The 16,336-nt window shown below is 37.0% G+C and overlaps 1 protein-coding gene across 3 annotated transcripts in view; it reads left to right on the forward strand.

The window, feature by feature from the left end:
- The window catches only part of LOC139752881 (uncharacterized), a 96,742-nt gene that overhangs the window by 16,216 nt on the left and 64,190 nt on the right, over window positions 1-16,336 (forward strand). For 2 of the 3 annotated variants that reach the window (XM_071668894.1, XM_071668896.1), the window contains 4 exons: window positions 2,884-3,212; window positions 9,140-9,377; window positions 13,039-13,124; window positions 14,792-14,946. In XM_071668894.1, the coding sequence (XP_071524995.1) occupies window positions 2,884-3,212; window positions 9,140-9,377; window positions 13,039-13,124; window positions 14,792-14,946 (808 nt within the window). The remainder of the gene's footprint in view (window positions 1-2,883; window positions 3,213-9,139; window positions 9,378-13,038; window positions 13,125-14,791; window positions 14,947-16,336) is intronic. The other variant, XM_071668895.1, reaches the window with a different exon arrangement.

Consider the following 16,336-nt stretch of genomic DNA (forward strand, 5'->3'; position numbering starts at 1 on the left):
AAAGCTACATCCACTCACCTCTATTCTCATGCTGTCATGTGTAGTGCACCAAAAGCACAGCTCCCTTTCCATGGTTTACCTCAGATGTTTTGCATGGCTTGGCTCAGCACATCAACCCCAGTATACTGCATTGTTCCAATTCACTCTGTCCTCAGCATGCCTTTCACCCTCCTGCATGTTTAACCCTGATCGCTTAAGATCATTTTCACTCCTCATCTCCAATTTGGTCTCCCTGTTCTCCTTGTTCCCTTCACTTCTGACACATGTATACTCAATGTCAACCTTTCTTCTCTCATTCTTTCCATATGTCCAAACCATTTCAGCACACCGTCTTCTGTTCTCTCAACTACACTTTATATTACCACATTGTTCCCTGTTTATGATATCAGTATACTTCAAAAAAAATCTAAAAGATCTTCATTACTTTATATTTATCTGAGCTGAATTTCATCTGATATGTGTCAGACCAACTTTTGAGTCTGTTTGCTGATGCATTCCTCTTTGCTTTTCACTTCCCTCATAACTTTTGCATCTGCAAACATGTTCAGGTTAGAGTTCATACCTTCAGGCTATTCAGTTAGACCAAGGAGAGTATCATCCTCAAACAGAACCCTGGGGACATCCACCCTATGGGAGGAGGCTCCTCTCTCATGTATCCTTTGTTTCCATGCAGTAAGATAATATTCTACCCATAATAGAAATCTCCCCCTTATTCTTTTCTGATATTCCAGCTTCTTGATTGTCCTTGCATGCAGTACTGTTTCACATGCTTTTTGGTAGTAAAGATATAAACAGTCTACGCAGCCTTCCTTTTTTTTCAGTGACAGCTCATTCTGTCATAAAAGTCTTTCCTTGAAACCACATTGACTCTAACTAGTGTAATTTTTCCTTTGTAGAAAGTGATCCATTTACATTTTGATTAACTTTTCCAGTACCTTACAGACCACAGTTGTCAAGGTCTAAAGTTCAGTGCCTCTTCGTGGTCTCCTTTATAGATGGGTATGAAGTTTGCCTCATGGCATTTTGCCTTTCCCCAGCAGCATCTTGAACAATACTTCAAGAGGCCTGTTTATGTATCAGCTTTCACCATCAGCATACAAGGTGACGTTTCATCAAGACCATGAGCTTTGTATGGGTCAAGACCTTTTAATGTAGACTCATACAAAGCTCATTGTCCTAATGAAAATTCACTTTGAGTGAGTGTGTGTATGTGTGTGTAATTATTTGTACTCTATGGGAGGAGTTTTTCCAATCATGGGGCCCCACCTCTTGAACACACTTTCCTATCATACAACCTCTTGACTTTATGTATGCTGTCTATATTAACTATGTCCTCAGTCAGTCTTTTCCATCATCCACCTCTCTTAAGTTTTATACATTATTATTTCTAGGTTTCTTACTTAATTTCATGTTCTGGCCTCTGGTTACTCTATCCATACATCTCTCAAAGTACTGTCCACTTCTCACTTCATCATTTTCTTTTAGAAATGTAAATGTTATGATCAGGTCACTCCTGAACTCTCTTTCAAGATGGGTAAATTTAAAGCCTCCAACCTTTCCCTGTAGCTTACATCTTTTAATTCTGGGATGGTCTTTGCTGCCCATTTCTAGACCTTTTCTGTGAGCTCATTGTGCTTCTTTAGATGCATATTCTAGTTTTGGCATTATTTGGGATATGAATAGCTTGCTAAATATTTCCTTATGCACATTCTTGAAGACTATTCTGATGTTTGACAGCACTAGTCCCTAATATGGGACTCATTTTTCCAACTGTTGACTTTGTTGTTAGTACTCGGTTCAGTTTACTCATGCTGGAAATGTTATAAAGCAACAATTACATAATAAGTTGTAAATAGCCTCTGTACAATCATCTTGCCATAGGAGTGTTAAGGTGATGCCTTGAAGTATCATATACCCTTGGCAGGATTGCTGGTCTTTTTTTCTATCTCATTAACACTAAGTTACTGTGCTAGCTTTTACATTTGCCTATGTTTTTCTTTTTGACTGCTTTCTTCACATTCTCTTTTTCTTACCTTCCTTTTTGCTGTTGTAAAACATGTTTTTCCTTACAGCAGTGACCTGTCCCTTTTTCAAAAGTAGGTGTCCGCTTTCTGGTGTTCATCAAACCCTCGTTCTTCTTCATTTTGTCTTTCATCTTGAGGCATGGTCTTCATTATATTCCATAATAAGAGCATTACCCATGAAGAAATATTGATTTTACTCTTAATTGAACTGTGCCTTGGGTATTAATTTTTGTTCAAAAAAAAATTATGTTTTCATAACGATGCAAAATACTTTATTCCATGAACATAAAGACAAGGATTAAAACGACATCAATTCTGTTTATCCAAAGAATTTTTAATTGGATAGAAAAATCCTAGAGCATTTCACAAAGTTGATAATAAGCTGCAGATAGCATATTAGCATTACTGCATCTTGAAAATACCTACTTGAAGGATAGAACCCCAATGAGCACAACCTTGGTTTTTTTGGTAGTAGAATCAACTGAAAGGGTTTTAGTTTGGAAGAAAACCCTCTTTCTAATGTAAAGCTTCCATACCACATGTGCACTTAAAATTAGGTATTTGTCTGTGCCTGTTATCAGCAAATTTCTATGCTTATGTCCTATCCCAAATTGATGGGAAAAGATATAAAATTGCCTGGAAGAATCATTTTGCCGTAGCATTGGATCATGATAAAATTTGGGTATCTCTTGGCAGGCAGTGAGTGTTTAGAGTAAACTGTGAAAGATTTTTTATTAAATTATCTGCATTCAGGGAGAACCATGAAAAGAGCTTTGCTGTATGTTCACAGGTATTTATTATTTGAAGTTGACTGCGGAAAGAGAATTGTTGTGTTTTGACTGTATATTGTTATTTGCAGTGGACCGTGAGCCAGGGAAGAGGAAGGTGAAGCCATCCAAAGCTGCTCTTGTCGACTTGGCAGAACTGGACTTGGGGGAAAGTTCGGACGACAGTGATTTTAATGTAGATGAGGCCAAACTGAATGATGACGATGACATTTCTATCAATAGTGACCCAGATGCACCAGATATTGATGACGATGATGATGATGATGATGATGATGATGACATTGAAGATGAAGGAGAAAGTGAGGAAGAGATGGAACTGCCAGTTGCAACAGAAAAGAATCTCACTGTCACAGAACTACTGGAACAAGCTAAAAAAAAACAAGCTTTAGAGGTACTAGAGGTACTTATACAAAATTGTCACAGGAGTATGAAATTTTTGTCCTTACCCTTATTTTGATTGGAGTGTCAGTCTATCCATATATTCCTGGTACAATTATTTTACACAGTGGTTGCTTGGCTGTAATTCTCATCATCTTTTGCTGAAACATACTGCTTGATTTTTAGTTTGTCTATCTGTCTGTCAGTGGTAACTTTTGACATCTTTACTCTAGGTGGACAATTTTCTTTTGTGGAGACATTGCACTTACAGAAGGAAATGTGTATTGCAATCTTATGGGATTGCCAAGATGACTGACATTATTTCACGAAGATTATCATCTCAACTGTCTGTGTGTTACTTGTAAGTGTGGTAGTTGGACCAGGGTGCATTTGCAATGATCTTCAGGACAGTTTAGTGGTTATAGGCTGTAAAATTAGTTTTGAGTTCTGTAAAGAGGCTGTAGTCAAGTTGCCATCAGCTATTTGCCTATAAATCATAATCTGGAACAGTTATTTGGCTGGTTGCACCTTGGACAGTAACCTGGTGGTGCTAGGAACAAACAATCTTGAATAACAAAACAAATGCCAGGACTCACGTCTTTGTAGAAACACTCCTTGTAGGTGATATTTGCATGATATGGTTAAAGTGGTCTTTGTCACATGCAATATTTTTCTTGTACTTCAGTATAATGTTCATGATCATGTATTTTTTCCAGGTTAGTTTTGTTTATATGGAAAGGAGAATGGAAAAGTTTACCCAACCAGGGAAAACATTTCTGAAATTTACTTACACGAGAATCAGTAGTTTACAGTGATATTAACACTCAAAGTAGACCTCACATGGATCTTTGCTTACGATATATGCATTTGTACCAACTACTTGAATTTCAGCTGTTCTTCCGTGGTGGCATGAGTTGCTTAAGGACTCCTTATACAGCAGTTACCAGTATACGAGTTTTTTTAGTTATCCATCACCCATGGCATATGGAGGATGGTACAATAGCATGCTATGTGTAGTTGCTTCATAGAGATAAGAAGTATAGCAATCCAGCTAATAATCTATATGGAGATGATAAAAGGAACCAAGTTCTGTTACATGTTGGCACAATAATATGATATCGATAACAGTACTGTATGCTACCTCGAGAAGTTGTTGTTTCTTGTGGCCTTATTCACTTGTTTAGTGGTTGATTTCTTATATGATGTTTTCCTGTTATGAGAGAATTTTTTTCTTCCTTTGCTTGAAAAACACCCATTTTTTTCATCAGCATAAGGAAATTTATGTTCCTGTTTAAGGAGTTAAAAATGAGTGTGACCCAAGTTTTAGATTAGGGATAGTATTAGAATCAGCATCAATTAAAAGGAAATAGGGAGCCATGAAAGAAAATTTAGTGCAGTGTACATGCAATGAGATGAAATGTGCTGGAGAAAGGAGTTTTAAGATGTTAAATTTTGATGGATGGATTAAAGATGGAGAGATTAATGAATTTCAAATTTGTTGTTAATACATTTTCAAAAGCAGTTTGACATATTTAAAGTTACTCAGGCTAACTTCAAAGCTTGACCCACTTTCCCTATTCTGCAATATTGGCTCATTTTCTCTTTTCTGTTGTTATTACTTTTGTTTTTCCTTCTGAGAGCTGGCTGCTTGTGTACTCCACCACTAGCTAGACCACTTAAAACTTGGCAAGCTGATGCATCGTGATGACTGTGTGGCCATTGGCAACTCGGGGTGGGCCATTTTGATAAGTGTTTCTTTTCTTGTACTTTGAAACTGTAGAACTCCTTACCCTTTTATGTCTTTCCCAATAGCTATAACCTGGTACACCTGAAAAGGCAGGTTTTTCACTGTCTTCAAATTTTTTTTAGATACTTTCCCTTGTCTCTAAACCTTCCTTTTCACAAACCTTTCTGTATTTCATTTGAGGCCCATTTGATGTCTGTGACTGGAGCCTCCAATGTAAAGAGAAAAAAATTATGCCACAATGTAAGTAGAAAGGAAGCGTAGATATTTTTTTTTTTTTTTTTTTTTTTGAAGGCAGGCAGATTGCTGAGGTGGTAAAGAGGTAAGTAGCAGGAAAATGTGAACTATTAGGTGTGGTGAAGTTTGCTGGGAGCAGTGTAACCATTACATTAAGTGATAAGGGAATAAGGATGAGTAAAGATTTGTAGAATTGCCAACAAAGAGGATGTTGAGATGCATGTTCTTTGCCTGTAGAGGGCAGGCATTTATGAAGAATTTTCCTGTCTTAGTAAAAGGCATGAGTTAAGCATATATATATATGATTTTATTGTAGCCAACATGACATGGGCAGAAACATGGCCATTTTGAATGAAAGAAAAAATGAAGACTACAAGAACAAATTAGAAATTTGAGCTGCACATGTTTGTAGATTTAACTGTAGAAGGGAGAAAGGTTGTTTGAAGAGAGAAAGATGAATGAAGCAAGAAAAGTCCATTGCTTTGCTTTTCAAGGAAAGGAGGAGATATCATAATGATCGGTCCTCATGTAGCTATTCACACAGGCTGAAGGAAGCAGCATCCAGGCATGTGCCAGAGGTTCATACCCAAGAAGATGGGACACACACACAGAGCTCATGAGAGTAGTGACTGAAATGATACTTGTAGAACAGAGAGAGGGCATCAACATTATGGTGGACAGAAAGGGATGGTTTAAGAGATATGGTAACTGGGAAGGCAGTAAGGTAGAAGACTTCTGATTCCATTGTCTCTTAAGAGAGAGGTGGAAGATGATTACCTGTCCTCCACATTGGGATGAATAAGAATTAAGTAGGTATGGAATAACTTTTCAGAAGAAAGATTATTTTGGCCCATATACAACACTCTCAGCTATTAGTAAACAGATTTTATGGTATTCTTTATTTGGGGTTTTAGAATAGTAAGGAATTCATTGGAATTTAATGAAGTGAAATTTGAATTAATGAGTCAGTGAAAGATATCAGACAATGGTTGGACCAATGGGAGAGGAAATTCATACTTATGAGTGTTATAGACTTAATGTATTTGTAAATAGTAAGCCAGTTTATGGAGAACACATTGATAGCCTAACATTTTGTGGTCAAGTAATAAGTGGAGTAATAATGAGAACATTCACCAGATGAAACAGTTTAGTACATGAATAAGAAATGCAGACTTGAATACTGCAATATGGTATGGATGCCATTGAGGCAATAAAAAATCAACAAGCTAGAAAAAAAATTCAGAAACACTGCACAAGTAAAATCGGGGGAATAGAGCCTCTGAAGGATCATTAAGGGATGAAAGAATTTGAACTCTACAACTTACTAATAAAAGAAAGATATATGATCATCTGTGCATAGCAACAAGATGAGGATATCAAAAGCAATATGCTTGCTGTGAAAGTATCCCAGCTTAAAGGAAACATTGATTAAGTCTGAAGTAATACTTTGGAACATACCAAGTGGATATTAAGCAAAAATTTACAATAGCCCATTAACCCTATAGCAAACCTAGTGTTACTCCAGTTCCCACAGCCACTGGCATTGCTCACTTCATAAATGCTTATAGTCTGTTATAAATTGTAACATTATTTGAGTGGGTATAGAGAAGAGCAAATAGATGATACATGAATGAAGAGAACTGAGCTGTGATGAGAGGCTGAGTGCTACAAAGTTGTCCACCATGGAGGAGAAGAGAGAATGGGATGACTTGATAACAGCCACCGAGTTTCTAAATCAGTAATTATGTTTGTGTTCTTTGGTATAGTGCAAGCCCATGTTGTCCTTCACTAATTATATTGTTCCTATTTAGATGGTTTGTTCGTATTTCTCTCACTTTCATATGTTTTGATTGTATTTTAGACTGACTGGTCAATATTGTTTTTGGAATTAGCTGAGAACTACCTTTGTGTGCAGGTGTTATGGGTGCTATTTTTTGTATATCTACTATAGTTTATTGGTTTATGCTTGTTCAGTGATTCCTATGCACAGGTTTGATTTACCTTATGTGGTTTTGGGTATGGTGTCATCAGAAGAGGTTGGTCCAGAATGGCGTTCATATGTCATTAAGAGCAGGTTCTTCCTTTATAGATTTCCTCATGTTTTTCTGAAGTTCCTCCTTCATTTAGTTATGCTCATAAGGGTCTTATCATAATTTTTACATTAGACAGGGCCCCATGAACATTTATGTAATTTCCCTTCCTGTTCTTTCCCCTTTATTTTCAAAATAAATTTTTTTTTGTTCCTGAAGAAGAGGCATTGAGCTACAGACCTGTCTTACTGATTAGAAAGCTTTCAGGTAAATTTCTACATTGGAAAGGCTACTTGGATGAGAGACCGGACAGTTTTAGAGAATGAGGTCATGTGCAACAAACCTCTTAAGATTATTTTGAGAGAGTGAGCTCTTAGACATAAAGGAAGGTTGGTTGGATTGTTTGTATCTGAACTGCCAGATGGGATTTGACTCTGTTTTGCGTGAGAGGCTGATTAAGAAGCAGGATCGCCAGGCAGGAGTAAGGGGAAGACACCTTCGATGTATAGAAAATTTTCTCATTTGAAGGGAACAAATAATGTAAGTCAGATAATCCTTCTCAAAATGGGTTGAATTCACCAGCAGAGTATCACAGGGTTCTGTTCTGGGACCATAACTCTTCTTATTTTATGTAGATGACATGCCAGAAGGTATGGACTTTTACATAAATATGCTTGCAGATGATGGAAAGAACATGAGGGAAGTGAAAAGTGGGAAGGGTTGCACCAAGTTATACTGACTTCAGAGTTGGTCTTGTACGTGGTCGATGAAGTTCAACACGAGTAAATGTAAAGTAATGAGAATGGGTCATAGCAATAAGGCCTTCATATGAATATCATCCAGCAGGAAACAGGCTGCAGGAATCTGTGTGAGAAAGACTTGAGAATGGACAGTGTCCCTAACCCGTTGCTAGAGTCCCATCGTAGGAGATTAGTTAAGGGGACAAACTGTCTTTTAGCAAGGATTAAAACTGCGTTTAAGTTCATGGATAAGGAAATATTCAGCAAGCTTTTCACATCATACCGAAAGCCATTAGTAAAGCATTCTTCTAAAGTTCAGTTACCGCTTTTAAAGAACCACAGAGAGCAAGTACAGAAGGTCCAGAGGAGAGAACAAAGATGTTACCAGAATTAGTTTTAGGGAAAGGCGAAACATTTTGATAAATTTGCTAACCTTGGAAGAGAGAAGGGTTAAGTGTAACCTGACCTCAACCTTTTAAGTTTTTAGAATAGATTAATGATGTAGACAGTGAGCAATTTCTTGAGAGGTTTAGGTATAGAACATCTGGAAGACAAAATATGAAATAAAGCAAAAAATGCAGAACTATATATGAGGATGTACTTTTATAGTATGAGTGGTGGATGAATTGAGTAAAATGACTGAAGATGTGGTTAATGCAGACAACACAGAAATTTAAGAAGTATGACAGCATTAATGTTCAAGGGATGGGAGTCCTATGAGTATAAAATGCTCTTCCTGTACAATTCAAATAATGTAAATACAAAAAGATAAGTACTCTGACAGGCCCAAGGTACAGACACCACTAGTCAGTCAGTGAATGGGGACGGATGATTGATCAGTCTTGCCTCACCTCTGTGCTGTGAAATCCTAGGCCTGGTTGAGATTGCTATATGATCTTTAGTCGTATAAACAAACATCTGCCAGTATTATGTGTTTTATTATGGTCTAAGGGGCTGAATTATGGATCCACCTCATTGGAGGATTAGAAATGTGTTTTAATGCTGAATAACCCAATACTTTCATATGCTTTAAAGCCTTTGCTAACAGTATAGAAGGGGTTTTTGTAAGTGGGTATATGATATGATTAGTGAAGGCATTAATATTTATATTACACAGGTACTGTTAAGAATTTGAACCCCCACGCATTCTCTCCATCCATGTACATATTTAAAGATACTGTTATTGTTCTCTTCTCAGGGTGTGGAACGTCCCAAGATTTTGGTATGTGCTGTATGTCTTGGTGACCACTCAGATGATGTCAATGAAATTGTGACATGTGATGGATGTAGTGTTTCTGTTCACGAGGGCTGCTATGGCATCAGCGATTCAGTATCCGTATCAAGCACAGTTTCATCAAGCTCAACAGAACCTTGGTTTTGTGATGCCTGCAAAGCAGGAGTTGTTGATCCGCCATGCGAACTCTGTCCAAATCTTGGTAAGTTTATTACGTTATTAGCTTAAAGAATGTCAGTCAAATTATAACTGTTCATTGCATATAATGTTTGATATCTTGTCATGAAATAGTATATTGCATTTTGAATTTTTATCTAAGAGTACTTTATATTGTGCCAGAAATATTTATGATGTATAGCACTGATAATTCAGACACCAGTTTCTGTAGTTTCTTGCTCAAATCTGTCACCAGTGGAATGTCATCAGCAAACAGTTACAGACTCACCTTTCAGGCTCCCTTACTTCTAAAAGACTGCAGGCTTACCACTTTCTCTGAAACCCTTACATTCACCTCCCTCACCACCCCATCCATAAACATGTTAAGCAACCATGATGACATCACACAACCCTGCTGGAGAGCCATCTTCCCCTGGAGCAACTCACCATCCTCTTCTACTTGCACACACACATCACTCTCTTGATGAAAACTCAGTGCTTCTTGTAGCTTTACTCCCAATCCATATATTCTTAGCACCTTCCAAAAAACATCTTTATCACCTTTCTACATATTTACTTCACTCACTTCCTGTTCCAGTTGTCCCCTGTTATTATGAGGCTCCAAAGACATTTCTAAACCATTCTTCCCCTTTACCAGTGAGCTTTTTTTTTCACTCAGAGCCAGCACATCCAGGTTTCTTTCCTCAAAAATATACCTATCTCACCTTTCTTGATTACATTCACACACATTAAGGCTCCCCACCCTGAGCCTTTGAAGAGGATGAGCACTCTCTGCTTGGCATCTTCTTTTATTCCTTCTTTTAGAAAATGAAATGCAAGAAGGCAGAGTTTCCAGCTATGAAAGAAGGAATGCTTTTCTCAAAAGCACTGTAGACCACTCCAAAAGGTTCTGATGTTTTTGCTAGTTTCTAACTTTTTTCAGGAAAGTTATCTTTCATGGGAGAAGCTAGTTGGTATCTGTACTGACAGGGCCCCAACAATACTTGGGTCTTGCTCTGGATTCATAAAATTGGTCAGAGAAAAGAATCAAGCCATAATTGACTTTCACTATGTCATCCACAGACAGGTACTAGCTGCTAAGACCTTTTCAGATGACCTATGCAGTTCAGTGAGTTTGGCAATAAAAGATATGAATTTTATGAAGAAGAGATCTTTGAATTCTAGGCTTTTCGCTGCTCTTTGCACAGATATGGAGCTGATCTGAAAGCTCTCTTGTTACACACAGAAGTTCACTGGATCTCAAAAGGGAATATGCTGAGTCAAATCTGTGAACTCAAGGATGAAGTGCAAATTTTTCAACAAAGCCAGAAACATGAAGAACTGTTTGATACATTCACAGACAAAAGGTTTCAACTTTCACTGGTGTACCTTTTGGACATTTTTGAGGCTTTCAACCTCATCTTAAAGCTACTAGGAATACACACAAGCTTCATTGCCCATTATGATGTTGTCAGAGCTTTCATGTAGATGATTTAGCTTTGAAAATGTAAAGTACATGGTGAGAATTTTTAAGCTTTTCCTCATCTTTATGAACTGCTAGTTGCGAAGAAAGAATTTAATCAATATGGCATGGACAAAAAAAAATAATCTCTAGATCCCCTTATTCAGGAATTTATGTGCTATTTTCCAGATGTCATCATGGAGAATTGTGTTTGGAAATTGGTGCAGAATCCATTTAATGTTGATGTGAACTCTTTACTGGACCCTTTGCAAAAGAAGCCATCAATTTGAAGTGTGACTTAAGTGTAAAGGGCAACTTTGAAACCATGAGTCTGGAAGAGTTCTTGGTAAAATACCCAAAACTTGGGGAAGAATCACTTCTTTTGATGATTACCTTTACTTATGATCTCAGCAAAGTTGGTTTTTCAGTTCTCATTGTATTGAAAAAACAGTGTAATTGACTGGTTGTAGAAAATGACTTGCATTGTGCTCTTTCATCCTTGAGACTTAGAATTTCTGAGCATGTGATAGAAAGGCATCATTATCCATCTCACTGAATGCAAATAATTTTTCATTTTCAGTTTGGTAATCACCAGATATAATGTGCCATGTCTTGACAGTTTTGATTCATAGTTTGGAGAACAATACAAGTTTTTTGTTTGAATGGGTTTTCGAGATGTGAGTGTGACGTTTTGGTTTTTATGATTTTTGTTTTCATTTAGCTCTGGCTTCTGTAAGAGTAATTATTTATTGAAATTAATAGATATACATGCTACATGTCATTTACTGCATTATTTCTGTTTAATTTGTCTTCATTTTTATTCATGAGGTACAAGGATAGATTAATTACCAATTAGCTTATCCTCAACAATAAAACATTTTTTTGTTCATACTTGATCACCGTTTCTCATGTTAACAAGATAGCACCAGGAAAACACAAAGAAGGGCCACATCTGCTCACTAAAACATATAATGCAAAATGTAGAATTTATTAAGATAAGAATGTGAGGGGGGGCATGAGGATTTCACTAAAACCAAAAGGGGGCTTCATGTTCAAAAACTTGAAATCCACTGCTGTAGACCATAACCATATGTGATTATTTTCTTTATTTTCTTTTATACAGACTGCTTCTCAGTTTTTTTATTGTGCATTGTGTATTTTTCTTGAGGGCATGTCTACATTTTTACACTGAATTTTGATAACCCTGAAATTGCCCTCATGTCAGAATCTTGATAATGGCTTCATTATGTCCCTTAATATCAAGCATAACTATTGAATATGTCAGACTACTGAAGAAGTCTGCTAAGTTAATTTTCTGTCCTTACTTTCATTGATAGATAAGTAGTAAATCACCATCTTCAGTAATATCATGATAAGCATGGTGGCTTAACTTTAATGGAGATGGAAAGTAAGATCTGTAATGGAGATGGAAAGTAAGATCTGCACACTTAACATGGAATGTGTAAGCCTTTTTTGGCACCACTGGAACACTTGCAAGCCTGATGAAATGTTCTCTGAATAGGAGCTACTATCATATAACTGAATGACAAATGCCTTGGGACATTTTGAGTCTGGAAAGAGGGTGAGTAAATGATCACCTTACATATATAAATATTTTGGCTATATATTCAGTTCTTCTGCATTTAGCTTGCCTCTCAAGTTGGAATGAGCTCATCTGAAGCTTTCACTTACAATCCACTGTATTTTATCTATTGTGGCAGGTATATTTTGGCCTCTGCTACATGAAGTATCTTGAATCAGACGTTATTCCCTCAGCTGTACTAGTTGATTGAAAAAACTGAAAAAGCTTCTGTTACTTAATGTTTTGGATATATGACTCTGCACAGTTATTCATTTAACTTAATTTAGAACCAGCTGTGCACTCTTGTTTTGGCTTATCATGTACTTTATTGCTCAAAGATATTTCTGGACAAGAAACATGAAGCTGGAAAACGTTTTCAGTATGTCCCAAATAAGCTTAGAAAATTCTGATAGCCAGAATTTTTTTTAGACAAAACTTCCTTCTTTGAGAGCTTTATGAAATTGCATGGGCTAGCAGGAGTGATGATGGTTCTTGATACGTACTTTTCATGTCTGTAACTAAACATTTTGTAGCTAAACTATTCGGGAACAAAGATCATAAATCTTTCTTTTGCCATATAGTCTCTGAATGAGGAGTGGTTTGAAATTATTTAGATATCAGCAGAATTGATGGTTTTATGATACAATTTTCATTCATTTGCAGGGTACACAATTTTCAAAGAAACAGAAATGGGGAGATGGGTTCATTTGGTATGTGCCTTGTACATCCCAGGTGTAGCCTTTAGTGAGGTAAGTTGAGTCCTTTATCTTTTCCTTTATCATTACTCATGGCTCTGCTTAGTGGCAAAGTTTTGTTTTACAGATAGGTATACTGAACTAGGCGCACACACACACTCACACACTCTCAAGAGCAGCGTTTTGAACATGAAAGCAACTCAGCAAAGAAGATGCAGACTCAGTAAATTAAGTAAGATACCTGGTAACTTAAAAAGACACAAGACCAAAGAATGTGAATGCCGAGTGAGGAAGTTGGAATGATTATTTGATGCAGTACCAGGAAAACAAAGAAATAGAATTATCCAGCAACCAAGACAAGCGGTGATTACTACGTGTTATATCTGCCCTCATGGCATGATCTCATTTTAGGTATTCATTCATCAGCCCCTCAAAATATGCATTCCATCTCATCTTTATCTCTTTGCTTGTTACTACCTCTCCATCTCCCCTTTACTGTTGTTCCCCTTTTTTTTTTTTTATATCTCCCCTTACACTTCTCACCTACTTTCAAAGTATTTTTTTCTTGAAGTTTGCCAATATTCTGTCACACCAACTTTCATATGCCTTTTTTTTTCCTCTTCATTACCTCCTGCAACTTACTTTTCTCTTTCACAAACAGCTTAACTTCCATATCTCATAACTTACTACCCTATCTCACATGCCCATAACCCAGCTTCTGCATTCCAGACATGCTTCTATTGAACATGTGAGCACTGCTTCCCTAAATACTACCCATTCCTCGCCCTTTTCCTTAGTTACATTTGCTTTTATCTTCTGTTCTTCACCCATTATCTCCTAGTATATTCCAACACAAGCCCTTTTCCAATCATTCCTACTGTCACTGGCCTTTTCCTACACATATCAATACCTCTTTTCCTGAAGCTTCCACTGGGAAATGATCAGACATCTCACCAGCTGCCCCTCTAAACATATTTTCATAGCATTTCTATCACAGTTAGTACATAATCTGATAATGCCCACTCACTATTTATCCCCCTCACCCAGTTGTACTTATGTATGTCCTTTTTAAACTGGGTGTTTCCAGTCACCATTCATTATTCAGCACATAGTTCTTCAAGGTCACTACTACACTGTGATATGATTTTGAAGATGATTTTTTTTTCCATGAAGTAATTCAAGTTCAGCAGGGTGAATTTCATGAAACCTTTAGCATGATTTTTCCTCATGAGAGAGGTTGTATTAGTTTTGAGTTCAGAAGGTGATAGGTCAAGTTCATTGCATGATATGAGATATAAAGCAAAAGTCGTGCAATAAGTGGGGCCTCTTAAGTAATGTCTGTCCATCACAGAAATTTTTTTTTTATTCCTGCCAAATTGGCCAGGGAATGCATCCAGACTATATTAGTAAGCCAGGAAGTTGTAAAGCATTTTTTGCCACCATCAAGAGGGAAAGGTGCTTTTTCCTCCCTTGTTTCTCATTATGATAGAGAAACTGGATTGATTACCAGTTTTCAGTGCATTTGGTATAGTTGACAGTTATGTGTATCAGTAAGAGGGGGAAAGCATTAATGAATTAGACATTATGATAACTTTGTGTTCTCTTTCATTCCACTTAATATAAGATTATGAAATTTTACTCTGAGTATCAAAAATTGCTCAGCAGGATTGATTTTCTCTTCACAGTAACTGATAATTTGAAAATTTTACTTTCATTATTAGGTGGATAAGCTGTCCTTCCCAACACTGTTTGAAATGCCATATAGTAAATGGGGATCCAAAACATGTACTCTGTGTGAAGATGAAAGATATTCCAAGACTGGAGTGTGCATTGGCTGTGATGCTGGGATGTGTCGCTCTTACTTTCATGTTACATGGTAAGTTTTTTTTTATAAGTAGGTTTAGAGATATTGCAAATAAACTGATACACACATATCTTCATGATTTTACTTTATTTTAGATTTACTGGAAGGAGTTTCTTTTAGAATACTTCTTACATATTCTGTTAACATGTGATCTCATTAAGTGATGACAACAACATAGCACTCTTCAGAGTATTACCTAGATATTTTTTTTTTGTATTGATTTAGCTGTTAGATTTGTGTTAACTTGTGATTCCTTATTATTACATGAAGAAGATATCAAAGCATTGGCTAAAGAATTCATTGTATAGATATGGCTGTTAGCTAAGTAAGGCAGAGAAGTAAGAAAGTATAGATTAATTTTTGCCATAGATGGCATACCACTGGAATAAAAACAGAGAACGATATTTGCATTTGGGAATGTTTTTCAGCTGTATCAGTTCATTAGAATTTAGACCAGTGGCATTTGCACTTGTTAATATTAGCATTGTCTAGAGGAGCAGCTAGACCTCAAAGTCATCCCAACACATTATTCATTTCTTTAAACAACCCATGAGCTATTCAAACATATACCTTATAAAGAACACACAAAAAAAATTATCTGTATATCTTTCTGTCTCATGTCATTAATTCCCTTTCTGGCTCCCTGTGAAGAATGAAGATTCATAGTCCAGTTTCTCTCTGTACCCATATATATATATATATATATATATATTTTTTTTTTTTTTTTTTTTTTTTTTTTTATACTTTGTCGCTGTCTCCCGCGTTTGCGAGGTAGCGCAAGGAAACAGACGAAAGAAATGGCCCAACCCCCCCCCCCCCATACACATGTACATACACACGTCCAGACACGCAAATATACATACCTACACAGCTTTCCATGGTTTACCCCAGACGCTTCACATGCCTTGCTTCAATCCACTGACAGCACGTCAACCCCTGTATACCACATGACTCCAATTCACTCTATTTCTTGCCCTCCTTTCACCCTCCTGCATGTTCAGGCCCCGATCACACAAAATCTTTTTCACTCCATCTTTCCACCTCCAATTTGGTCTCCCTCTTCTCCTCGTTCCCTCCACCTCCGACACATATATCCTCTTGGTCAATCTCTCCTCACTCATTCTCTCCATGTGCCCAAACCATTTCAAAACACCCTCTTCTGCTCTCTCGACCACGCTCTTTTTATTTCCACACATCTCTCTTACCCTTACGTTACTTACTCGATCAAACCACCTCACACCACACATTGTCCTCAAACATCTCATTTCCAGCACATCCATCCTCCTGCGCACATCTCTATCCATAGCCCACGCCTCGCAACCATACAGCATTGTTGGAACCACTATTCCCTCAAACATACCCATTTTTGCTTTCCGAGATAATGTTCTCGACTTCCACACAT

This window comes from Panulirus ornatus, chromosome 13 (assembly GCF_036320965.1).
Source record: "Panulirus ornatus isolate Po-2019 chromosome 13, ASM3632096v1, whole genome shotgun sequence".
In the NCBI taxonomy this organism is placed as follows: domain Eukaryota; kingdom Metazoa; phylum Arthropoda; class Malacostraca; order Decapoda; family Palinuridae; genus Panulirus; species Panulirus ornatus.